The sequence below is a fragment of the Puma concolor genome, chromosome B1 (assembly GCF_028749965.1).
Source record: "Puma concolor isolate L17-30 chromosome B1, mPumCon1.1.hap2, whole genome shotgun sequence".
Lineage (NCBI taxonomy): Eukaryota > Metazoa > Chordata > Mammalia > Carnivora > Felidae > Puma > Puma concolor.
This window is the reverse complement of record NC_141670.1, coordinates 106,564,383-106,592,291: the sequence shown is the minus strand read 5'-3', so window position 1 is coordinate 106,592,291 and position 27,909 is coordinate 106,564,383. Positions and strand designations below refer to the sequence as shown.

The following is a 27,909-nucleotide window of genomic DNA, read 5'->3' as shown; positions in this document are numbered from 1 at the left end:
GAAGATTTTATTGTGGACCCAGTTGTAACTATGGAAAGTCGGAAAGGCAGTACCTAATATGGAATCAGACAATCTATATCCTTAGTCTACAATTTACCACTAATTTTACCTGTGAAAATGGGCAACTCATTTCTCCTCAGTTTCCTCGTGTGTAAAAGAAGTTATTAACTAAGATCTTTCACAAATCTAGTCTATAGTGTTACTTTCTGCCTAGTTGTCTGTGTAGGGAGGGTGGCAGGGAGAAAAGAAATATAAGAATAGGAATTTAAATAATGAGGAAGAAAAGAAGGAGCAGAAAGAAAAGAAGTCCATTAAAAATTCATAGCATGAGGGTGCCTGAGTGGTTCAGTCAGTTAAGCATCCAATTCTCGGTTTCAGTTCAGGTCATGATCTCATGATTTCATGAGTTTGAGTCCCACATCGGGCTCTGTCCTGACAGTTCAGAGCCTGCTTGGGATTTTCCTTCTCTCCCTCTCTCTCTGCTCCTCCCCTGCTCACACTGTCTCCATCTCTCTCAATATAAATAGCCTTAATTTTTTTTTTAATTCGTAGCATGGTAAATACTTTATAAGATGTAATAATTAAAACTCTGTTTTAAAAAGTTTTACCTTCAAAAGTAGGGCTGTTTGTTTGTTTGTTTGTTTTTTAATGAAAGGCCGAATTAGAGATTTACTTTATCATGATATCCTCTTTTGAAGAACAATCACTGCCTTGTGGGAATCTAAGACTTAAAGATTGAAGAGTCTTGGATTTTGAAGACCAAAGGCATATCTGAGAAATAACAATGTTTCCTTTCAACATATGTTCTTGCATAGTTTCACTTAAAGAGTGTCCTTCTTTTGACAATTGGTGATCTATGTCCCTGAGAAATGAAAGGAGATATATTTTATGTACTAGATAACAGTTCCTTTAATACATGCAGAATAAACTTTTCATGTAACTTCCTTTTTCTAGCTGACACTTTTTGCTAATTTATTGCAAGCTGAAGGATAAATATGTGTATATGTTTATGTTATCTTGAAAGCATCTCTCCGGTTGTAAATTGGTAAAGACACTACTTTCCATCATTTAATTCTCTCATGTATAAAGGAGTAGTTTTACCCTTTGAATGCAAAAGGAAGATATCTTTTAAAACTTCTCAATGACATTTTCTAACCCGATTTTTGTTTTTTAATTATGTATTTCAGGCCCTGCTTGACACTCAGAATCTTTTGCGTGCACAAATCACAAATTTTACGTTCAACCTTGGATTTTCAGGAAAATTTTACCATACAGGTAAGAAAAAGGGAGTTAATTACTCTCAAAGGCCTCTCTGACTACTGTATTTAAAAATAAGATAAAAACAGAGAGGAAGGCAAACCATAACAGATTCTTAAATACAGGGAACAAACTGAGGGATGCTGGAGGGGGGGGGGTAGGGAATGGGCTAAATGGATGATGGGCATTAAGGAGGGCACTTGTTGGGATGAGCACTGGGTGTTCTATGTTAGTGATGAATCTCTGGGTTCTACTCCTGAAATCAATACTACACTGTATTTTAACTAGCTTGAATTTAATTAAATAAATTTAAAATAATAAATAAATAAATATAAATAAATAAATTTTGTGACACCTTTTCTTACATCTTCCTACATTCCATGTCTCTGTCCTATTCTATTTTCCTCATATTATTCAGTTCAATTTAGCATATCATTTTCTTAATGTTTATTGATTTATTTTTGAGAGAGACAGAGTGTGAGTGGGGGAAGGGCAGAGAGAGAGGGGGAGACAGAATCTGAAGCAGGCTCCAGGCTTTCAGGTGCCAGCGCAGAGTCCGACGTGGGGCTCAAACCCAAGAACTGTGAGATTATAACCTGAGCCAAAGTTGGATGCTTAACCAACTGAGCCACCCAGGCGCCCCCCTAAGATAGCATTTTTTAACCTTTACAAAATGTTTATGGTTTGAACATTTATTCATCATGTTATTATATAATTGCCTTCCTTTTCTACTGAAGTATAACTTACATATATAAAAGTGCAATAAGTAGTAAATGTGGTGCTCAATGAATTTTAAGAAACCAGCGCAAATCAAGAGAGAGAATACTACCAGAATCCCCGCACCACCTACCTTGTGCTTCCTCACAGTCACTAGCCTCTCTCAAAGAAAACCAGTATCCTGGCTTCTAATATCATAAACTATTTTGCATGGCTTTGAGATGTGTGTAAAAGGAATCATACAGTATCAGCTCTTCTGTATCCAGCTTGTTTTATAAAGTGACTGAGCCACCCAGGTGTCCCTGTTCAATATCATTCTGGTTTTACAGATATTATTGTGTATAGTTGTAATTCTTTCATTTTCATTGCTTTATAGCATTCCATTGTTTGAATATATCAAAATTTCCTTATTCCATTCCTTTCCAATGTAGATGTTGGTTTTTTTTTTTCTAGTTTTTGGCTTTTTTTGACTAATCGTGTTAAGAACACTTTTGTACCTATCCTTCAGAGATCATAACTATTTTTTTTTCTGTTGGTTATCAACTAGGGGTAGAATTTCTAGTTATATAGCACACTTATGGCCAACTTTAGTAGAAAAATGCCAGGTTTTCAAAATGGTTGTACTGATTTTCATTCCCAACAGTGTATGGAGTTTTCTTGTTACTCCACATTCTCACTAACATTTGATATTGTTCGTCTTTTTAAATTTAGCCTTTCTGGTGAGCACGTAGAGATATTTTATGGTTTTAATGTACATTTCTTTCATGAGCAGTAACATTGAGCTTATTTCATATATTTATTGGCCATTTGGAGATCTCTTTTGTGAACTATTTGAGATTTTTTTTCTGTTAGGTTACTTGCTTTTTCTTGTTGATTTGTAGAAATTCTTTATGTATTATTTTTTTCTTTTTCTTCTTTATACATTCTTAATGAGCCCTTCGTCAGTTACGTATGTTGCAAATATACATTCTCCTATTTTTCAGGTTTCTTTTCACATTCCTAATGGTGTTTTTTGATGACCAAAAATACTTAATGTAGCCTAGTTCATCTTTTTGTTTCTGTATGGTCGATTTTTTGTGTCTTTTTAAAGATATTTTTGCATACTATAAAATCATAAAAATATGCTTCTATGTTCTTACAACTTACAAATCTGAAATCCATCTGGAGTTGATTTTTTTGTATGTATGAGATAGAGGTCAAGATACCTTCTTTTTTCCACAAAGATATCTAATTGGCACCAAGTATTAAGTGACCATCCTTTCCCCACTCCACCATAGTGTCATCATTGTCATATATAACCATATATGTGGACTCTACACTCTCCTGTTCATTGGATCTATTTGTGTACGTCACATGATCTTGTTTATTGTACCTTTGTAATTAATACTAATTTCTGCTAATAAATACTAATACTAACATACTTAGTACTAATATCTAGTTTTGCTCATCTTCTTCAAGATTGCCTTGGAAATTCTTGGCCCTGTGCATTTTCATATAACTTTTTAGAATCAGCTTACCAATGTCCATAAAGAAATTAGTAGAATTTTTATTAAGATTGCATTAAATCTATTAATTTGTGGTAGAAATGCCATCCTAAATATTGAGTCTTCCAATCTTTGAATGCCTTTAGGTCATCTTTAATTGCACTTGCTAAAACTTTTACTGGTTTTAGATTCATTCCTTCGTGGGGCTTTTTGATGCAGTATCAAGTGGTGTCTTATTTTTTATTTCATTTTGCATTTCTTTGTTGATGGTTCTGAGCCTTGTGAATTTTTTTCCTTACCTATATTGCACTAGGTTAGCTCTCTAGTACAACATTAAGTAAAAGTGGTGATGATGACACATGTCTTATTCCTGACGTTAGGGGAAATCTTTCAGTAGTTTTTTTTTTTTTTTTTCCCCTATTTTCATGGGGAATTCTTTCAACAGACTAGTTTGTAGACACTCTTTATTAGCTTAAAGGAGCTCCTTCTATTCCTAGATTGCTAAGAGTTTTATCATGAGTGGTGTACTTTGTCTTTAAGTTATTTATCTATTGCATCTCTTCCCTTACTAAAATGAGCACTCCATGAAGTCTTCACTGTTGTAACACCAGCAACTAGAACAATGACTACTGAAAATGAATTAATGAACAAATGATTGAGTGAAAGTAAAATCCCATTTAACTATTAGTATTTATATGAAACAAGGTCAGAGAATAAAATTTTACCACGTTGCATTGTGAAAGAAATTCACTCTAAATATTAAGAATAACTAGAAACTTTCTTTCCCAAACATAATAGAAATAAGAAAACACTTCTGGCAACTTATTATTTTGCCTAATGCTGAATGTGAAAGATTGACTCTAGCCATTACTCTCCTTCCTTTTTGTTTCTGAAATATTTGTCCTTTTCCCCTACATGGGCATTTCCCACAGCTCACAGTAAGAATGGCCACTACTTAAGCCAAAGAAAGTAGAACACAGGAGAAAGCTAAGGCCAAGGCTTGAAGGGATCTTGTTATCTGCATATGATATGAAAGCTTCCACGCAACTTAGCTAGGCTTATCTAAAACCAATAAAGTCATTTTTTAGTGGGAACAGATGTAAAGTTTAATACTCCTACTCTTTCAAAAATTAGATATTGTAAAGTTTAATTGAATTATATTGTCTTTCTAAATATGTAATTCCTTATCCTATTAAAAATTCTATTTTATTCAATCTCAAAGGGAAGGAGAAAAATAGCACTATCATAATAGTAAGACTTTCTTTCAGGAAGAGGTTCCATCTCGTTTGATATATATTTAGTTTTCAAAGCATTTGTGGATTTTTTGAGAAGTAAAGAGATTAAGGAAATAAAATCATAGTTCCCTTCTAGTGAGCAGCACCACATTCTAGGTACTTAGCTAATCACTTTTCATGTACCTTCTCAATGAATTCTAGGAGTTAAAGATTATGTTACCCTGTTTCTAGATAAGAACATAGAAACTTAGAGGGGCCTAAGGTCATACAGCTAGTTAAGTGCCAAAAACAGTCTTAACTTTAGATCAGGCAGAGCCCAAGTCTTATGCATTAGATAAATTGCATTTTTAATATTTAATTGGCAGTCCTTAATAAAGGAAGCTGAATGGCACAAGGTTCCTTCCCCTTATCTATAGATACTTTAGGTTTGTATATTTCCCCAGATCATGGAGAACCAGCAGTCTTGGTAAATTCTAACTATATTACAGAATTAATTAACAATGTAAAGAGCAATATTATATCGAATTCATAAATGATGATCTTATTTCTAAAATCCAAATTTGGTCAATGAATGATAGTTAAGGGCTCTGAATTTGGAGTTGTTTATCTGGGTTAGAATTTGGAGCCCATTATGGAAAGATCCCAAATTTCCATCAAATGATGAATGGATTAGAAGAAGTGATATATATATATATATATATATATATATATATATATACACACACACATAAGTATATATATATATATACACATAAGTATATCTATATACACAGAAATATATATAATATATATGAAAAATATATATGAAAATATATATGAAATATATATATGAATATATATATATATATATATATATATATATATATATATATATATCCAGAATACTACTCAGCATTGGAAAATGAAATCTTGGGGCTCCTGGGTGGCTCAGTCAGTTAAGCGTCTGATTTTGGCTCAGGACATGATCTTGTAGTTCGTGGTTCGAGCCTGCGTCAAGCTCTGGGCCGACACTCAGAGCCTGAAGCCTGCTTCAGATTCTGTGTCTCCTTCTCTCTCTGTCCTGCCCGCCACTAGCACACTTGCTCACTCACTCTCTCTCAAAAATAAATAAACATTAAAAAAAGAAAAGAAAAATATTGAAATCTTGCCATTTGCAACAATGTGGACGGAACTGGAAGGTATTATGCTAAGTGAAATAAGTCAGTCAGAGAAAGACAGATACCATATGTTTTCATTCATATGTGGAGTTTGAGAAACTTAACAGAAGACCATAGGGGAAGGGAAGGAAAAATAAGTTACAAACAGAGAGGAAAGCAAACCATAAGAGACTCTTAGATACAGAGAACAAACTGAGGGTTGATCAGCGTTGGGGGGTGGGGGAGAAGGGAAAATGGGTGACGGGCATTGAGGAGGGCACTTGTTGGGATGAGCACTGGGTGTTGTAGGTAAGTGATGGATCACTGGAATCCACCCCTGAAGCCAAAACTACACTGTATGTTAACTAACTTGACAATAAATGATAAAAATAAATAAAATAAATTTCTAAATTAAAACACAAAGAATTTATAGGTCAGAGACAAAATTTGACCATGTTTTGTTGTGAAAGAAAATAACTCTAAAATACTAAGAATAATTAAAAGCTTTCTTTCCCAAAACAGAAATTAAAAAACAAAACAAAACAAAACAAAAAAACTTCTGGCAACTCAATTTTTTGTCCAATGCTGAATGCTAAAGAATGTCTCTAGGCAGTTGCTCTCCTTCCTTTTTGTTTCTGAAATATTTGTCCTCTTTCCTTACTTGAGCACTTCCCACACCTCACAATAAAAATGTCCAGTAAGAAACTGGCTTCTGTACCAACCTTTTCAGTGACTTGGGACAAATTATTTCACCTTTCCAAATATCAGTTTCCTTATTTGAAGAATAGAGTTAGTAGTAGCCCACACCTCATAAGGTTGTAGTGAGAATTAAATGAGATGGTGCTTATAAAACAGTTAACACAATGCTCGACAAAAGGTAGAGTCTCAATCAATGATGATTTTAAATATCATGGCAGGAAAAATTGAAGATAAAATACTGAAAGATAAGTTATTTAAATAGATACAAAATAAATAATAATTTGCACTAACTTTATTAGATTTCAGCATAGTTTTGTAACAATTTAAGAAATGATACTTAAAATTGGGGAATTTGACTTCTAGTTCTCTCTTCCTCCAGTTCTAACAAAGGTGGGCAAAAGTCAGGAGATAAAAGGGTGGCAAGAGCCCAGGACAGCCCATCACAGCTATGTTTCAACTGCTTTTTACCGTAATGTTTAAAGTAATAAGCAATAGACATTTATTCTCAATATAATTGTGATACAAAATATACCCAAAGTAGGATTAAGTGAAATCAGATAAGAAAGAGTTATAAAGGAAAAGGGAAAGGCATATATTTATGCCTACTATGAATTTATATAAATCCATCAAAGGGCAGACATCATTTGTCTAATACCTGCATGATTCAAATGTATAAATATTTTAATAGCAGATTTCACCATGGTATTCAGGAAAGAACAACAAACGCCTGAGCTATCTTTCCAAAGCTACCTTTCCACTGTCCTGATAAATAAACTTTGTGTAAAGTCCAGGTAGAAAAAGGAGCAAAGGGGAGATGACAAGAAAGGTGCAGGAAAGATAGGAGTTACAGGGGACAGGGAATAGAGATTTAAAGCAGTAGGAGGAGTGACTTTTCATAATCTAGGAAATCTCATCTCCCTCTACCCACATTCACTGCATCCAGAGGAGGTGGAAGCCAGGAACAAACTGATTACTGGGAAACCCCAAGAGACTTATGCCTTTTTTCAGTGTGGGACCGTAAAACTGCAATAAGTAACTGATTGTAATCTTCGCTGACATGGTATCCTGAGGACATACAAAATGCTAAGCAAGAGGAGAGTCTCTTGGATGTAAGTAGAGATGTTTAATTGTGGTGAAACTATATGACATCATCCTTGTGTCCAAAAACAAAAACGAAACAAACAAACAAAACATGTATTTAAGCATCACCAGTCACATGTAACAAATGCTTCTTCACCAGGGCCACCATATTTATCACCTAAAGGTAGCAGTACTCAAAACCCTGCAATGATTGGGGTCATCAAAGATTCTAAACCCTGACTCCATATTCCCATTCCTTTGCATTCCTCTCTAGAAGTCTTCCCTGAGCTGTAAAATAATCACTCAGAAACCCGAAGCTGGTGACTCATTAATCAGGCCAGTCAGTTAATTTTGATGCCTTGGTCTTGGCATCTGCCACATAACATGCAGGTGACACCTTCCCCCACACTCTGATGCAGTATCATTGTGAAAAAAATAAAACGAAACTCAAGGAGACCTGAAAAAGACACAAGAAGAACAAGAGTAGGAAATAAAAAAAGAAAGGAAAAAGGCATTTTAGATTATCCAATAGGTGCCAGGATTATAGTACCACTTCTTCTCAAAAAGAATAAAATAGGTATTGCGATCCATCTTTTTACCTACATAAATACAGACATTAAGGGGTTAAGTGACTTGCCTACAATCACACAATTCAAATGTATTGGAACCTATAACTAAAGACTTCTCTGACTCTAAAAGCTATCCTTGTTTCACTATATTATGGTAACATGGGTGTGCGATGAAGAGGGAAAAAATTAGGGAACTAAAACATTAAATTTAAAGGTGCCCTTTACATATAAAGAAAAAAAGTTCCTTTATATTAGCAAGTATTTAATCATATGAAAGTGAAACTGAAGTCTGTCCTTGTTGAAGTATTATGTTATTCTATTCATCCTACATTACTAATATTTGTTCTTCCTATATAAATTAGAACAAGGGGCTCCTGGGTGGCTCAGTCAGTCGAGTGTCCAACTTCGGCTCAGGTCATGATCTCGCAGTCCATGAGTTAGAGCCCCTCATCGGGCTCTGTGCTGACAGCTCAGAGCCTGGAGCCTGCTTTGGATTCTGTGTCTCCCTCTGTCTCTGCCCCTCCCCCACTCACACCCTGTCTCTCTCTCTCTCTCTCTCTCTCTCTTTCACTTTCTCTCTCTCTCTCTCAAAAATAAATTTAAAAAAAATTTTTTTAATTAGAATGAGTGTGCAGCCTCATACTACACCTTTATCTTTAGTAAGTCACTTTCTTTGCCCAGTAAATCATAGGACATGATTCTTTTCCTGCCAATGGACTCTGCCTTCCTTCTCTTGCAAAAAAGAATAGAAGAACAGTAGTAACAGGCACCCGGCTTGGTTGGCTGGGTCGGAGCAGCAGTGCACCCTCCATCTTTAGCCTGTAAGGCACCATGGAAACCCGTCATATCAGAAAAATGAAATTTTTGAAAATATGAGAGAAGATTTTCTCCACACAGAGAGGACATCATTTGAAGAACCTACTATTCTATATTCTAAGAGTTTATTAGATTCAGTGTTGTGGCTGAAATTTCAGTGTGGTTGCAAAACTTTGTGATGATTAATATCATCTTATGATATGCCGGGAAAGTGGTGAGGCACCTTAAAGTGCTCTCATGTCATGCTTCAGTGAACAAACAAAGAGAGTCCCATCCCCCTCAAGAAAACTGTGGAATTTCCCACACTCAGCTAAACTGCTGGTCAGGGAAAATGGAGGAAATAAAACATGACTAAAAAGGAAGAAATCAGAGGAATAGCAACAGGGCTGACTCTCAAGGAAATAGGAATTTCTTTTTGTTGTTGTTAATGTTTATTTATTTTGAGAGAGAGAGAGAGCATGTGTGCAAGTGGGGGAGACAAAGAGAGAGAAGTAGAGAGAATTCCAAGCAGGCTCCACAGGGTCAGCACAGAGCCTGAGATGCGGGACTGATCTCACGAGCCCGTGAGATCCTGACCTGAGCTGAAATCAACAGTCTTATGCTTAACCGACTAAGCCACCCATGTGCCCCAGAAATATGAGTTTCTTGATGGAAAGTCTGCTTCCAGGAACTTGAGAAAAAGGTCAAGCATGAGAAACATGAGTCCACCAAGGATCAGCTTGGCTTGTTTTACTATGACTTCATCACTTCTCAGCCTCTTTCCTTCACTTTCATCCTTTCTCCCTTCTTCCCTTCCGCTTTCTCTCATTTACCCAATAACAATTCCTACATTTCCTTTTTTCCCCCTTGTTTATGCCATATTTTTCATTAAATGCTGAGTAGCTTCTTCTCAGAGCTAATGAGGAACCCAAATAAATTATAGAATTACTCCTTTGTGACTATGATGTCACAACCTATATCAGAAAGACCTACTGCTAGAGCTCTGCCACTCATTTCTTTACTCGTATTCCCTTAATTCAATTTCCTACTCATCCCTCCATTTCCTCCAAACTACAGGTTAATACAAATACAATAAGAGAGTTCTAATGTCCTTGGGAATGGTTGTGTATTTCCATTTTGCAGTGATTTTATACCTATGTCTTATGTTGAAAAACTTTTAAAAGAGCTTTGTCACAGTCTCTTGTTGTTCCCCAAGTAACAGGTTTTCCTTTGCTACATTTCATGTTCAAGCCTTATATGTATCAAAAAGAGTATAAATGGTGTCTTCTAAGTACATATATGTGTGTATATAATTGGATGGATGGATGGATGGATGGATGGATGGATGGATGGATAGATAGGTAATTTATATAGATAGGCAGACAATCATTGCAACTGGGATTAATTGAATAATCTTTTTTCCTCCAAAGGAACTGAAGAAGAAGATGAAGGGGATGACCATCTTCTGGGGTCTGTGGATGAGTTTTGGTGGTTTCCTCATATGTGGAGCCATATGCAACCCCACCTCTTCCATAATGAGTCATCTTTGGTGGAGCAAATGATTCTCAACAAAAAATTTGCCTTAGTAAGTAATTCTCAATCAAAAAATTTGCCTTAGTAACTCTTTTGAATATTACATTGAGCTAGTATACACTGATATTAGAACAAGTTGGTATTTTAGCCTTTCAGTATGTGACTTTTGAATTTGTAGGGGACGCTCAGTACTATGCCTAATACTTTGAGGGTTCTAATTTAGGAAAAACTTCACAAGACACTCTAAGACTTACCTACTAGACAGTTTAGTCAGAGCTCATAAGACATGGCTCTCTGTCCAGAAGGAGCTTCTTGCTATATCAGGAAGGCAAAATATGCACACAAAACAATTTTCCAACAAAATGAGATATTCCATAACCTACTACTAAACTGTACAGATATAAGAACCAACAGTTCAGAGAAATAAGTGTCATTGGGAGTGGCCAGGAAAATGTACTTGTGGAAACAGGACTCTAGGTACACCTGAAATAAGAATAAAATTTACGTGCCAGGAAGCACTGGAGTATAATGAGGCTGAGGGAAAAGACCATGTAAGGAGACCATAATGTGGGCACTAGGTAATGAAGACTGAGTCAGAAAGGTAATGGAAATGGGAGGAATACCATTTAAACACATTGCAAACATATATGTTATAGTGATGGAACATTCACTTGACTGGTACACTGTTTTCTACTGAAGGCTTTCTGCTTCCTGACAGGGAAATTTACAGTAGAAGTTCTAATAAGTACAGTGTACGAGAAAATGTGCTGTAAGCAGCAGGGATGGTATATAGTGATTAACAACCCAATATAGCATGTTTGTTTCTGTGAATAATACTAATGGCACACAAACACATGGAGGACTCCAGATAGGCATTTGTCTATTTACCCAGCATTCTCACACCTTGGGCAGGGAGTGCCTTGGGGTAGGAACTATATTCAGTTCATCACGGCATGGCAGCTCCTATATCATGAAGGTACTCAATAAGTATTTGTAGCATAAATGATCAAGGCAACAGAAATTATCATTCAAAAAGGATTTGAAATGTAATATATTTTTATCTATTATAGCATTTTTTATTTCCAAACCATAAAGCTGATATTACAAAGTTCATAAATTATTTATATTGAGAATAATTCTAAAACCATCATATCATGTTCCTAAGCAAATCCTACTAATTGTAGACTTATCCCAGTGTGTAAAATGAATTAAAATACACAATGCTGGTTAATTTAAATATGATTTTGAAAAACTTAAAATATAATTGCTCCCTTGACAAACAGAAAATGTTTTACCAGAGATTTAAAGTTCTAACCCCATAACTAGAAATGATTGATTTCAAGTACAACTGCTCAACTTTGAGGCTTTTCCACATATATGCCTTTCTCATCATTATAGTCCTTAAACAGTATAGTTCCCAACATCATATGTTCTTAAACATTATAGTTCTATTTCTTAACATATTTCACCCTGAAATGACATAAGCGATTGTGGTTGTCAAGGGTTATGTCTCCCTTTGCCGGCCACCTGACCATACAACTGTTAGCTTTTTGGCCACTTAGAATTTCAGAGTACGGACACTCACTTATCATAGAGCGTATTCTATGTAAACTGCTGGAGCCAGGATGTTCAGGTAATTGATCCACATGGTACCTTACTTAAAGGTGCACAATAAAAAGTAAGAATTTATAAAATACATTTTTCTATTGAGGATATAGAAGGCCAAACACTTTATGGATAGCATTAGAAGCCCATACTTGTCTTTGAACTTCAGTGACTGCCCAAATTAGATACGCAGCTGCAAGTGCACGACGGGCATGCACTGATATTTTGTCAAGAAAATGAGAATAGTGTCCTCCATATTGATATTGTGAAAATGTTCTGATAGAATTTGCAAACTCTTGTGAGATGAAGAGCCTCCTTTATCCCCCTAGAATATAAACAGAAATAGCGAACAGCATGTAAGAGTGTGTAAACATTGTCACACGTTTTAATGGAGAGCACTAAAAATCCTATCTCGATGCAGCAAACATTAATTCTATCATCTTCAAAAGTCTAAGACTTGCTGATATAAGCAACATTAATCAGCATGAGAGGATGTGAAGAAGAAAATTACTTTTATTCTTTAATCTGTGGAGAAAGAAAGGAAATAGTGAAAGAAGAAATACATAGAGTAAAAGAAAGTATTAGTACAAGATTAAAAAGGAGAAGTAAGCAGGAAGGTTTTTGTTGTTTGTTGTTTTTGGTAGCTTTCAAAAAACTAGTTTATCAAGGCAAATGTGATGAACATGACATTAACTGCTATCTATATTCCTCTGCAGCTACATAGTATCTAAACAATAGTATTCTATTATTACTTGAATGGATGGATCACTGAATGTTATGTTTGTATTAAAACAAGTGTAAATACTTGAAAGTGCATATAATGAGAACAGACATGCACAGGGATTATATACATTTTTTTAGAATTCTCAACTAAAAAGCATCATGAGTTGAATAATTCAGAACTGAAATTTGGTCATTCTTAACCTCCTCACTCAAGTGCCAAGCAAAGGACATTTTCTTTAAAATTTCTTTCCTAAGTACAGGTTGACAACCCAAATTACGATCCTCAAAGCAGCAGAGAACAGTCATGAAGGATCTTCAGAAATAAGGCCAAATATGTTCTTTAATATTTAATCAATTATAGGACCCATGGATTTTTTTTGGGGGGGGGGGGGGTGGGGAGTCAGCAAAGGACAGATAAGAAAAAAGACAAATCCAGGACCAGTCCCGCCCAGCCATAATCCCAAGAAAGAGAATATATATATGTAAAGCAATTGAGAACAGTGATTGGCACCTCACAAACAGTGATGGCAGCTGTTGTTTTGATTATCATTCTATTCACTATCAGAAAGCTGCCATCTTCAATTTTTGCCTAGGCTCCTGGGAGGCATTTAGAGTGACAGGTGAGAGGAACCAAAATCCTCAAGTTTAAAAGCTTATTCTGAATTGCTATGACATTTGGCTAATGTGAATTCTACACATTTTCTAAACATGTGTTAACTCTTCTACTTCCCATCAAGGCATTAGGGTTACAAAGAAGAGGCTTTGCTGCTAAATTTAAAGAGGTAATGAGAAAAGGGTTTTCGTTTTTTGTACATTCCATATTATTTCCTTTAATTCTTATAGCAATCCTGAATTGTAATTATATTCATTCTCACTTTATAGAAAAGGAAAGTGAAAATCAGAGAAATACAGTGATTTACTCAGGATTATAAAGCTTCGTGGGGGTAGAATTAAGACAAGAAATCCAGGTCTTCTAAAATGGCATATATTGTAACCGCCCAGGCTTTCTCACTAGCCTCTCAACCCAGTTCGAAGGAGTAAGTCTAGATTTCCCTTCTGTCTGGTAATCCAAAAGAATATTTGATAATTCTGATAACATAAAGGAAATTGAAAACTAGAGGTGGAACTCATAGGGCAACTTTTTCCTGAGGTTCCCAGAGGTCCCCTAAACTAAGATAGGCAGAGTTTCTAAAATGTTGGGAAAGGAGACAACTAAATCTGAGGACCTTTCCACGTGAATGAGTTTCTTTTGTCATCTATAGATAGAAAGACTGCTTTTTTTTTTTTTTTAAATTTTTTTTTTCAACGTTTTTATTTATTTTTTTGGGACAGAGAGAGACAGCGCATGAACGGGGGAGGAGCAGAGAGAGAGGGAGACACAGAATTGGAAACAGGGTCCAGGCTCTGAGCCATCAGCCCAGAGCCTGACGCGGGGCTCGAACTCACAGACCGCGAGATCGTGACCTGGCTGAAGTCGGACGCTTAACCGACTGCGCCACCCAGGCGCCCCTAGAAAGACTGCTTTAATTCAATGGAAATTATTCTAGAGGAAGTTTTGCTCACTAGATGAAACAAGGAAAAGCTTAACCTGTGCTAACAGTGCATTTCTAAACTGGGTAGCATCCTGCTTTTCTCCACCAGCTTAGAGGCTCTGAATTTAAAAATGAGCATTTGTGTTTCTCCCAGTGAAGGAACTGAAAGAACATACAGAGAAGCAATGTGCTGGCCTGGGAGCAAGTGGGTATTCAGACAAGACTGGAGCTCATGGATAAAATTCAATATTCAAATGAATGATGGAGTTAGAAAACATTTAAAGTATGTTTCCAACTAAGAGAATCTGAGACTATGATGTAAAGCCCTTTTGTCTGAGTGTTCTCTATCACCATCTATAACCAGATACCTGTTATTTTCATTGGGTTTTAGCAAATACATCTGATCTATTATCCTTTTGCACAATTGGACACTTCTGTCTCACAAGGGAATTTGATGTCCATTTTAATTTAGCTTTGAAAGCTCTAATAGCTTATTATGGAAGGTCAAGTAAATCCTTTAGGCAAACTTGCATTTAATGATTACAGCCACCAGGAAATACAGCTTTAGAGGTTGATTAGAAAATATTTTTAGTTTTCAAATATGGGCTGCTTCAGGTATTAAAATGAAATGTAAACAAGGGTGTTTTTTTTTTTTTTTGCATGATACCCATATCTGAAGCAAGGATTAATTATAACATTTGTTAATGACCTACAACACAGTTTGAAATATCTATTGTACAGAATGCCTGGGTGGCTTAGTTGGTTAAGTGTCTGACTTCGAATCAGGTCAAGATCTAACCTTTCAAGAGTTCAGGCCCCATGTCAGGCTCAGATCCTCTGTCCTCCTCTCTCTCTCTGCCCCTCTCCTGCCTGTGCTCTCTCTTTCTCTCAAAATAAATAAACAGTTTTTTTAAATCTGCTATAAAGTATCTATTGTACAGCTTTTAAAATTGGACAAAATTCCATTTAATAAGTAAAATAACATTGCATTTAAGCCTCAAAACAATCATCAATATGTATATACTTTCAATTAAAGAATTAGAGCTAACATTTTTGATAAATTATGGTGGCTTAATTTTTAATGAAAAAATAATTAGTGGAAATTTTCATCAAAGAACTCATTGCCAATATCAGATGACACTTAACACTGTAATAGACAATTGTTATTAAAATTAGTAGTAGTAGAACAATGTTTCTAATCCTGAAAACATAAAATCTTGCCAAGTATTGTACTTTTTGACTGCATTATCATTACTCTTCAAATAGTGTCCTTTGTCTTTGCCCCCTTCTTTTCCAAGTTCAGCAGAACTGCTAATTCACATTAGCTGAAATGTCTATTGTCACAACTTTTTAGATTAGTGAGCACATTAACTTTTGTAATATGGAAATAAAGATTATAGTATCAAAATGTAATTTAAAATATATTTAAAGACTTGCTGGCTTAAGGAATATATGATAATCTTTTAATTAGTTTGCTTGCCAGCTAGAGAATGAATGAATTCTATCATTTTTACTTCAATGAAGCACTTCGTAAAAAGACACATTCGATTTTTACTTTACTGATATTGAAAACAAAGCACAGTTCTTGTGGTCCTAATAGAAATAGAGTTCAAATCAGGATGTGAAAGTCCACTTGGAGCTGGTAACCACTTCTTCAGTTACCCAAGTAGCACAGTTTTAAAAAGACACTAGCCATTATTCAGAGCATGATGACCAATATGGTGAAGTCTATAATTTACTTCATAAAAAATAATGGCTGAAGGAACGTGGTAAGGCCAAGAGATGGAAGAGGAGACCAAAGGACGTATTATCAGGACAAATATTCAACTTAAAAGTTCGAGGATGGCCATCTCAGTGATTCCAATATCAAAATGTGTCAGTGCTAACACCCTTACCCCCACTACCACCTCACATCCTCCCCCAGGATGTCCCAAATCTCCCAACTGCTCAACAATTAAAGGGGCCTGGCTCAGAGTCTCCAGCATCTATCTCCAGCTCGACCGCTGACAACAGTTTTCTGAATGATTAGTGGTATAGCATGCTGGCTGGCAAATATTTTGAATATTACTCCTGAGTATAATCAATCAATTATATGATTTAGAAGGAACTTAAATAAGTACATTCAGAAAGTAAGCCATAGGAAAGGGAATACAATCCTATATATTCAGGTAGCGTTTTTCTTCTAATCTAGGTTCTTTACCTAGAATGGTGATTGACACCTCATAGGTGCTCAATGTTTGGTAGATGAAAACATAATAAATATTTCTTCCAGATCTTAAGATTTTATCATTACTGTTTAAAAATGTAGGTTTTGGGGCGCCTGGGTGGCGCAGTCGGTTAAGCGTCCGGCTTCAGCCAGGTCACGATCTCGCGGTCCGTGAGTTCGAGCCCCGCGTCAGGCTCTGGGCTGATGGCTCAGAGCCTGGAGCCTGTTTCCGATTCTGTGTCTCCCTCTCTCTCTGCCCCTCCCCCGTTCATGCTCTCTCTCTGTCCCAAAAATAAATAAAAACGTTGAAAAAAAATTTAAAAAAAAAATGTAGGTTTTATTGTTATTTGGGTATGGTGAGCTCATCAGATCAGGAGACGACCGCAATTGAAAAGCTGGTTTGTTAATCAAAGTTTCCAAAGAGGAGAGAGCACACCACACCATCCAGGCCCCATGGTGTAGCACTAGAGTCAGTAGAGAGAGTATGGGGAATCCTGTAGTTCCTACAGGAAAAGCCAGACAAGGCATGGTAAACAGGTTTCTAATGGTGTTATACCTGGTCCTGAGATGATTAGGGAAGGGAGGTAGCTCCTCAGCTTAAGAAGGAAGTGATTGTGGGGCACTTGGGTGGCTCAGTTGGTTAAGCATCTGACTTCAGCTCAGGTCGAAATCTCACGGTTCACTAGCTAGAGCCCCGTATTAGGTGAGTTACAGCCCTGCTTTGGGTGAGCCCCTCTTCTCTCTCTCTCTCTCTCTCTCTCTTTCTTCCTCTCTCTGCCCCTCGCTCACTTGCACCCTTTCGTCTCAAAGAAAACAAAAAACAAAACAAAAGCCAAAAAAATGGAAGTGGTTGAGAGTAGGGACCCTGAACAGGTTGGTTTACATTTGAAGAGCATGCTCTTGGATAGGTGTTTAACTGTCTCTAGGAACTGGATAGCCCTGGGAGAGGCAGTCTTTCCCGGGTCAGCAAGGTCTCAGATGTCAGAGCATCAGAAATACAGAAAATAAAAAGGCATGATTAACACAGTCACATATACCTCTAAGTTATGTATCTTGAAGCATTCCATAGGTTTTCAAATCCCCTCATCGTTCCAGTTGCCATAATTGTACAACATCTAACTTGCCATTCTCCTTCCATATATATGTTGCCCCATGTGACCATTATCAGAACAGAAAACAGTACAATATTTTTCCTTTATGTACTTTACTTCTATTTATGTAGCCAAGAGCACATTTTTTTTAAACCATCATATCCCACCTGTGTCTGCCAGACCTTCTGCCCATGAGCTATTTATTAAGCCTTCAGGTATTTGTTTTTGTCCAATAGCTTTTGTAAACTGAATGCTAGCTTTGCGATTAAAACTCCCCCTTTAACATTTCATATTTGTCATGTGTTCAGTGTTTCAGTATATCACCATACTTGTAAAGATTGATTCTGTTATTTAACATGCATTACTTCTGTCCTAGTTTTGTGTCATCCATATATTTTACAAGTATACTTTATCAGTATGACTTTTGCATCTTCATCAAGTTGTTGATCAAGTTGAACAGGCTCAGAAGAGCACGTCTCAAAGGAATTAAAAGTCTACAAGTTTTATTATTTCTAATTCCCTTAAGACATGCTCTTCTGAGCCTGGAAAATATTGAAGTACTTTAGTTCATTATAGTTAACAATTTAGTTCCTCGTGTCTTTTATTCTAATTTTATGTTTATACCATCATACGTATTTTGAAGAGCGGTTCTCTTTGATAGGGAAAGTAGAATCAGAAGAGATATTGGGCATTTCTGCTTTTCTTACCCAATCATCAAAATTTTTCAGCGTCCTCCTTTCCAACTGTGAACATGGAATTAAATTCTTTGTGTATCTTTTGCTGATTAGAGTTGTTTTTAATTAGCAATTTATGGAAAATAAATTTATTTTGAGCTTTAGCCTCCTTCATTTTTTTTTACCATTTTTATTTATTTTGTTTTGTTAGTTGTTTTTGTCTTTGGTTATTTGCACTTGCTTTCATCTCATGTACCTGTTTTAAGCCTTGGTGAATGTGAGGGCCCTATAAGTAGTTTCTTTAAATAATAGCTAGTATTACTGACCCTTCATTATGTGTCTAGAACTCTTAATTAATAATCTTATTTTTTCTTGTATTAATCATATTTAATTCCTGTCTCAACCCTTCTGACCTCATCTCTATTTTATAGAACACAAAAAGATGATATTTGAAGGGGTTTATTTAGTAATTACTCCCATCCACAAAGCAAAGCCACAGTTCTGGCACTCGAATTCAGAGATTTCTGACTCTTAATCACGATGGTAAATAGATGTTTTCTTCCTTGTTTTGAATAATTATAATTCTCTAGGACGCATTACATTTTTTGAATCCCCGATCCTTCTTCAGCTATACTCCTTTAATGTATTCCTAGTGTATATTCCTTTAGTGTATCATTTCACCTTTTTCTATCAGAATGTTTTAAAATCTTCTATCCTAAACTGAAATTTCACATCTAATTATTTTCAGAATTACATATTTTAAGCATTTTGAACTCCAAGATGACATTGTCATCTCCTTCCCAGAGTTCAGTCACTTCCACATAGACTGTAGAATCTGAGAATATTAGGGGTGCCTGGGTGGCTCAGTCAGTTGAGCGTCCGACTCTTCATTTCGGCTCAGGTTGTGATCCCAGGGTCATGGGATCAAGCCCTGCATCAGGTTCTGCGCTGAGCATAGACCCTGATTAATATTCTCTCTCTCTCCTCCTCTGCCCCTCTCCCCAGCTTGTTCTCTCTCTCTCTCTCTCTCTCTCTCTCTCAAACAAACAAACAAACAAACAAACAAAAATCAGAGTATATTAGAGTGGGAATGTTGAGGATGGAGAGAAGCAGAAAGACTGGAGGTAAGTAGACAAATTGGATTACTATGGAAATAATTAAAGAAGAGGACATAAAGAACAGCTTTAAAACTAACAGCAGAAGTGAAATTATAAAGGAGAGAAATGTATAAACTATTTCTGAAATAGAATCAATAGGTCTTCTTATTGGATGGATGATGAGGAAGCCAGACGAGATAACAAGTCAAAAATAACATCAAGGTTTGAGCCTCCCAATTTTCTGTGTATACTTATTTAAAGTATGTAGGTATGAACTGCTGCTTTTCCTTAGAAGCTCTGTATACCCCCTCCTACCCATTCTACAGATGCACACCTTTTTTTTTTCTTATTTAGATACATCATTACACTTTTGAAAGTGGTTTTGATTACATCAGGAACTTAGAATCCTTTTCGTTGTAAATTCCTTTCCAGATTAATTTTTTCCATTCTATAGGAAGATTTCATGCTCCCTGAGAAGCTGGAGAGTATAGAAAACTATTCTTCAATTCCTTTCCTGTATTTCTCTAGAGACAAAAAAAATTCTACACTGCATCTCCAGCACATGTACGGTAATTTAAACTGGTTTTGTAAAAAGAAAGATAAATTTAGTACATGTCCTACATGAAAATAGTCCCGCACTGCCCAAATTTATTTGGGCACAAAATGAACTAAAAGCCTTTATGAAATCTCCAAGAAACTCTTTGTGGTGAGCTGGAGTCAGATGCAGGGATGGAGCTGGGGAAAGGTTTATTTCCAGATCCACGCATGCTGCTACTAAATTTTGACTGCTCCTTCCTTTTTGAGTGCCTTGCATTTAGTTAAAATGGAAGAAGCATTTGTTTTCTGAGAGGTTATCATAAACATGGCAGAGATGGAAGTGATGGCAAAAGAAGACATGACAGTAAGGTCCACACACATGCTAACCCTTCATCCGCTTTGGCCTTTTCATGTCTCCCCCTCCATGTCCACAATCATTCAGCTATTTCCATGAGTTCTTTCTTTGCACCATATCCTGCTCCATTTCACTGCTTTCGACCCCCACTCCACTTCCACATCTTTCACCCTACACCTAGATCCGTGCAGCAGCATCCAAACTCACCTCCTTAATGCCCCGTTCTGTTCAATTCATGCTCAAATCAGGGAACGCTGTGAAACTTGAAATTCTATTATGCTATTTCCCTACATGAAACAGAACTTTGCATTTCAATTAGAAAGCTTCTGGACTCTCTAGACAAAATGCAGGAAGAGAAATTTGAGTTCCATGTATTTACCAGACATTATGCTTAGTGCTTTTCACATGTCCTCAATTAATATCCTCACAACCACTTGTGAGGCTGATCATCCCCATATTGAAAATGAAGAAAGTGAGGCTCAGAGTGCTTATATAATTTTCCTTAAATCATATAGCCAGTGAAAGCTGAGAAGGGGTTTGACCCCAGGTCTTCCAAGCTCCAAAGCCCATGTAACCAGCATGGTTGGTATAACTGAAAATTGCCATGTAGTTGATACTGTTATTAAAATATTACAATCAGAATGTTATTACTTCCCTAAAGAGCTATTTTAAACAAATTCAGAATGTTAAAATCTGATTTTTTACAATGTTTTTCATTTAAATAGATGTGTATATAATTTATGTAATTTCTTGTGTTTGGGCAACCAGCACCACGAGTGTGAACTGTCCTGGTGGCTATTATAAATATCAGAGGGTATGCAGTAGTTATAACAAAGAGCAGTATCAACTTTTTTATTCTTTCTGGAATAATAAACTTCAATTAAAACTGGTACTAGGCATAATTAAAGATTCCTACTCTAATCAACCCTGTGTATGTTCAGAAAGATTAAATGTGTTTGCAAGTACCTTGGGAATTTGAGCCTGTCCCTGAATTGTTTATAGCTTTATTACCTCTCAAGGACCCAAAGGTCCACATAAAACTCATCACTTCAAACTCTGAGAAAGCTGGATTAAACTAAACCCTCTGATTCCTCTATTGTGTCTGTAGATCATTTTATTTTTGGTTATTTTGCTACAGCATTAAAAAAAATCTTCATAAATTCATTTTTTTTATATTTCTACAAACCCCTCCATGTGTTTACTTGAAGAAATTGCAGCAATTCAAAAAACTCCGCCTGGCCTGTGTAAGGTACAAGTGTTTACATCATTCCTTTGAGTATTCTCACAAAAGTACACCCCTTAGTGGCATGTTGACTTATGAAACACTCAACAGTGATATGATGACACTTCACAAATTCTGAAGGGAACTCAAAGAGAGGAAAGCAGCATGCTCTGTTAAATAGAAACTTACCTGAAATAGATTACACCATTATTAGGGAAGACTAGAAAAAAATCTATCCCCCCAAATCATTCCTTCTTAGAGGCTACCAGTGAAAATGAAGTTTAAATTTCAGTATTGGTGCTGAATTATTACCTTAAGTTTTGTCACTGGAATTTCTTAATGCATTTGGCATACTAAATTTCATTTCAGTTTTTCAACTAAGTTGTTAACTTGGAGTAATGCCTGAAGGGGAGTATGTGATGTCAAGGACGGTTTTTGCTCATATTGTTATTATAACCTTATCAAATTTATGGTTTGCCAAGAGTATTTTTACCTCCCATTTTATCCATAGTATCAATTATTTTTCCAGAAAAAAATATATACTTTTTTGTAAAACATTTTTTACATAAGATTGATAGTGATAGTGTACCTTCTTTAGGAATGTCTCCTCTTAAATAAGAATTCTGAAGAGGTTTTTTAAAGAGAAGTGATGTGGAAGGATTCTTAGTTTACCTCTCTCTCCTTGTCTTTTTGTTGCTTAAAACAGAAAGAGAATATGTGGCTCGGTCAGTTGAGCATCTCACTCTTGATTTTGGCTCAGGTCATACATCAGACTCTGCTGAGTGTGAAGCCTGCTTAAGATTCTGTCTCTCTCCCTCTGCCCCTCCCCCTGCCTCTCACTCTCTCACTCTCTCTCCCTCTCTCCATCCCAAGGAAAAAAAAAAGAGAATATTAACAAAATGAAAGGAAATTAAATAGTAATTGACCAATAATATTGTTTATGTTATATCTGTCATTGTATACAACTCTTTGTAATTAATTTTATTACCCCTACTCAGCAAGCAAGGGAAGTGAGGCTTGGTGAGACCTGCCCAAGTTCCTAAAACTAATGAAGGGCAGCACTAAAGTTGAGCCAAGGACTTCTATATCTGTACTTCCTCCAGGATACCATACTCTCCCTATCCCTGAGATTGTCTGGTAGACACCAACCATTTCATTGTCATGGATTTCAGTATCTTTAAATATGAGAAGAATAAGATTATTTTCTCACGATGTAGTTGATGAAACACTATATATTCCTTTCCAGAGCTGAGTAACTTCACAATAATAAGGTCATACTTCCAATTTATTGAGTTACTATAATGTCACTCCATTTCACAAGGTTTCATTATTAACACCTTTAACACTTTAATCCAAAGACTTGTGTTTCTGTAGGCATGCTTCTTTCAGATCCAAACTATGAGACAAAGAATATCACCTTCCTGGGGTTTCTGGACCCAGGGAAGCTCATGTAGGCTTTGGTGTCCAGAGTTTTTATTGGGGTTTCATTTCATAGGCATGGTTGATTAAATCACTGGCCATGTGATTGAACTCAATCTTCAGTTCTTCTCCCCTATCTGGAGGTCAGGCCAATATTACCCGGATCAAAGCCCCTCCCCTCTAATTACACGGGTGGCCTTTCTGGTGTGGCCAAACTCCATTCTGAATCATCTTGTCAGCCTAAGCTCAGATAGGGTCTCAGGGGCCCACCATCAATAACAAAGACATTCCTATCACTCAGGAAAATTTTAAGGATTTCAGGCTTATCTCCCAGGAACCAGGGATGATGAAGACCAGCCAAATTCTTTATTATACAACAGCTGACAACAGAGGATAAATTTAAACTCTTAAACCAAATGTATTAAAAACAACATGATGACCACAGCAGAGTTTTCACATACCAACCAGCAAGCAGGAATTTATATGATGAATTTAATATTACCATGTAAAAAAAACCTAGAAATAAATTTATTGGCCAAATCTATAAAAATTAACCAAATTTATGTAAATATGCCAATCACTTTTTAGGAGGTTATTCCTTAAATTTATAGGTGGAAAACTACACATGTTAGTTTAAGATTAGATCATGGATTAAAAACAGTACATTTATACTTAGCATCTGAATATAAGATCACTTCTAAAACCAAATAGATTATGTCAAAGAAACAGAATTTTAAATCTGAGCTTTAGGGACTACTTGCACAATTGAAAAAAAATTAAAATATCAGATTCCTATACTAAGGTAATTATTTCTTTCAGAATCTTTTATTTCAAACCATACCAGGGATACTATCATTTATCACAGGAACATATTTTAATATTGACAATGTTATCATTCAATTTCAAACCTTAATTCCCTAACCTAAAGATAAATCCTGACTTGCTTGGTTTCCTTCTAGGTGAAGAAGGAATTCACTTCTTTGAAATGGTAATTTCCATCAATTGTAACTGCTACAGAACTCCTCCTTCTCCAGATGGGAGAGAGGCCCCCTGGGCTCCCATAAGCTAAACTTTGTGTGTGGCCTGTTAGTTTCACTTTAGGAAAACAAATTGTCTTTAGAACCTTTAAAATGCTCCTTAATTCAAGGGAATCATTTTCTTCATATATATATATATTTTTCTTCATAGATTTAAGATATACATATATATATACACACACACACACACACACACACACACACACACATATATGGGTATATATACGTATATATGTATTTATACGTATATAGGGATATATACGTATATATACATATATGTATGTGTGTATATATATATATACATATATACATACATATACATATATACATACATATACACACATATACACTATATATATATATATAGTGTGTGTGTATATATATAGTGTGTGTGTATATATATAGTGTGTGTGTGTACACATACACGTGTGCATGCACTCATATGTCTTTTATGTTAAAAGGTTCTAATTTCATTTTCCAAACATGCTCCTATCACATGGAAAAATATATTCTTTTCTATGTGAAAAGCAATAGCTTTTAAAGAAGGCACCTAAAAATCAAGGCAAAACAATATTTTTTCTAGAAACAACTGCAAAATATACCACCAAATGCAAACATATAGAAACTGTATCATAAATCCATGTAAATTGTAAATGTAAATTCTCAGTACTATGAGATAGTTAACCAAAGAATGAACTTCTATGTAACTGAGGAAATGGGACATTCTAACCAAAATGAACTGTAGAAAAGCACTTAGAAGTTTTTCCAAATTATGTTGTAATGAACCTTTAGATTTTTTCTACTATAGAATACAGAATGTCTGTTTTGTTGCCTATCATTGTGGGTTTTCTAATTACATTAGTTTTCAAACTTGCTAATCTGAGACATGTGGAAACAGGCAACAAGTCTAGTCCTAAATGGAATTTAAAAGGTTCTAGATTGAAAGGGAAAAATATTAAAAGTAAGTAAAGTACCATTCCATTATGCTATGTGAAATAAGTCAGACTGAGAAAAACAAATACCATGTAAGTAAAATCTTAAAAAAAAAAAAAAAAAAAAGAATAAACAAAAAACCAAATCAGAACTATAAATACAGAGAACAAACTAATGGTTGCCAGAGGGAGGGAGGTAGGGGGTTGGGCAAAATGGGTGAAGGGGAGAAGGAGATACAGGCCTCTAATTATGGAATGAGTAAGTCTCGGGCACAAAAGGTACAGCATAAGGAATACAGTCAATGATATTGTAATAGTGATATAATGGGACAGATGGTGGCTGTTCTTGTGGTGAACACAGCATGATGTATAAACTTGTCAAATCAGTAAGTTGAACACCTGAAACTAATGTAACATTGTGTGTCAGCTATACTCAAATTTTTAAAAAGTAAAGTACCATTCCTGTACTAACAAGAATTTAAGTAAACATTATCAAAGATTATAATAAACAATGATTCTTCAGTAGTGAAGTTAATTGAGCAGCTCAAATATCTGAATACCAAATTTTTTTCTCTTCTTTTAGTTTTTTGGGGAATTTTTCTAAGGAACATAGGATCATTCTTGCTTGATAAAAATGTATTATCTTCACATTCTCTATTTGGAAGTATTTAAATGTATAATTTATGAAAATCTTAAAATTTTTATTCTATACAGTATAATTTAAATATATAAGTTCATAATAACAAATAAATGTGTCTATTTTGCACTTGAATAAAAATTTTTAGCTACAGTCTCAAAAAATGTTTTCATGTATTACTCATGTAAGTGTTAAATTTCCCTGTGAGTACCATATGTCCATTCTGCAGACAAGCTGAGAGTTTAACTGAGATCATTGAGAAAATGAAAGTTAAAATGAAGGGAGGTGGTCAGAATCAGTTCACAAACTTGCTCAGTAATATTTATTGAGTGCTTGCTATTGGCAAGATACTGGCCATGTAGCAGTAGACAAAACAGAACCCAGAACTTATGGAGCTTATTGTTTTGTGAAGAAGAGAGACATTAAGAAATAATTATTTCTTATTGTAATTCTACAGAACAATATTCACTTGCAAACTGTCCAGTGTACTATGAAAAAGAAACGAAGGCTACAAAGAGAAGTCTTAATGCAGACTTAATTTAGATAAGGACTTGTCAGTGAAGGCTTCTTTACAGATATGACAGGATGAATCACCAAAAAGAGGTGGCACATTTATCCCAGTGAAGAGTTGGAGTAGGGACATTCCAGGCTAAGAAAACCATATATAGGAGGATGCTAAGGTAGGAAAATGCTTGATGGATTTCATGAAAAGATTAATGTGATGGAAATACAGTGAAGGGAGGAGGGTGGTGCAAAATGAGACTAAGGAGAGAAGTGTCATATCGTGCAAGGCTTGAAACTATCCTAAGAGTTTTGTATTTTACCATAAGTCAAGGGTAGATTTTGAATAGGAAGGTATAGGATCATATTTGCGACTTTTAAGTCTTACTTTGGCTGCTATGTAGAAAATTGATTAGATTCAGCGAGAAAGGAAAAGGGTAGAAGAGTTAGGAGCCTGTGCTAGAAGCCCATGGAATAAAATGGTAGATTATTCTATGTAATGGTGATGACAGAATTAGAGAAAAGTGGATAGATTTAAGATGCAAACTGGAGGTAGTACTGATAGGATATGATAATGGACTGGATTTAAGACAGAATGAGGAAATAGGTGTCAAGAACAACATCTAATTTTTTCTAGATAGCCACTAGTTGGATGATGACCAATAGTGTCATTCAATGACATGGAGGAACCCTGGGGAGAGAGCATATCTGGAAGAGATGGGAGGTGGAGATTCATAGTTCAGCTGTGAGACTAATTAATCCCACTTGTGTTCTAAGTTTTTAATTTACATTTTATAGGAACAGAGCCATATTCCCCAGTCTTTTTGGTCCATGTCCTCCACTAGGAAAATCTTGGTGTGGATTACCGAGTTCCTGGAACTAAGATGCTACTTTTAATCAAGGATTAATGAAGAAGGAGAATTAACTTTTTAAGCTAAAATGTCTATTATTTTAGACTTTTGGCCCCATATAATAAAATAATATGTGCTTAATTTCACATTAAAAGGTTTAGAAGAGAATATTCACTCGAGAATTAAACATTATCGCTAAACCTTCTAAAACCTGATAGTCTGCCTTCCAAAATACACCACCTACATCTTAGCCCAAACTTTTCTGTGCAATACCATTTCAAGTGTTCTTTCTGGTATTGAATGCAAACTTGGGAGTCAATTTATGTTGCCCTAATCTAAAGCTCTTTTAAAGAAGATTTTCTACTAACGAACTGTCAATGATTTATGGGCTGGAGCCACATGGCACTGGCTGAGACAATTTGGAGAGATCAGGCTGGGAAGCAGACACAAGAAGAGCTATTAGAATTCAAGTCACAGAATCCTCACAAGAGCGAATCCCAAAATCTGCATTGAAAATAGAAAAGAGGGCCTAGCTCTTTTACTGATAAAAAGGTGGCCCAGTGGTTTCATAATATCCACATTATAGTTGAGTAGTAGAATCATAGCTTACCAAAAAAACAAAAAAAACAAAAAATGGAGTCAGATGAATAATGACAACAATAAACAACAAACATTGAACGTGTATCATGAACTAAATGCTTTCCCTGTATAATATTATTTAATTTACTCTCAACCCCTTTGAGATAAGTACTCTATGACTAGCATTTTAGAGAATAGAACATGAGGCTTAGAGGTTATAAATCATTTGCCAAAGGCCACATGGGTGGAAAAGGGGAGAGTGAAATGGCCAGATATGACTGACTCCAGGAGTGGCGTTCTCTACCACTGTGACACCTGCACCAGCACACAAATAAAAGATGAGACTAAAAAGCCTCAGCACTTCTTCAGTGTTAAAAGTTGGAAATAAAAACAAAAATTGTGTATG

The 27,909-nt window shown here is 35.7% G+C and overlaps 1 protein-coding gene across 2 annotated transcripts in view; it reads left to right on the top strand.

The window, feature by feature from the left end:
• LOC112858150 (bifunctional heparan sulfate N-deacetylase/N-sulfotransferase 3) overlaps positions 1 to 27,909 on the top strand; it is a 194,865-nt gene that overhangs the window by 62,848 nt on the left and 104,108 nt on the right. For both annotated transcript variants that reach the window (XM_086704318.1, XM_086704320.1), the window contains exons 3-4: positions 1,188 to 1,275; positions 10,403 to 10,557. In XM_086704318.1, coding sequence (XP_086560444.1) covers positions 1,188 to 1,275; positions 10,403 to 10,557 — 243 coding nt within the window. The remainder of the gene's footprint in view (positions 1 to 1,187; positions 1,276 to 10,402; positions 10,558 to 27,909) is intronic.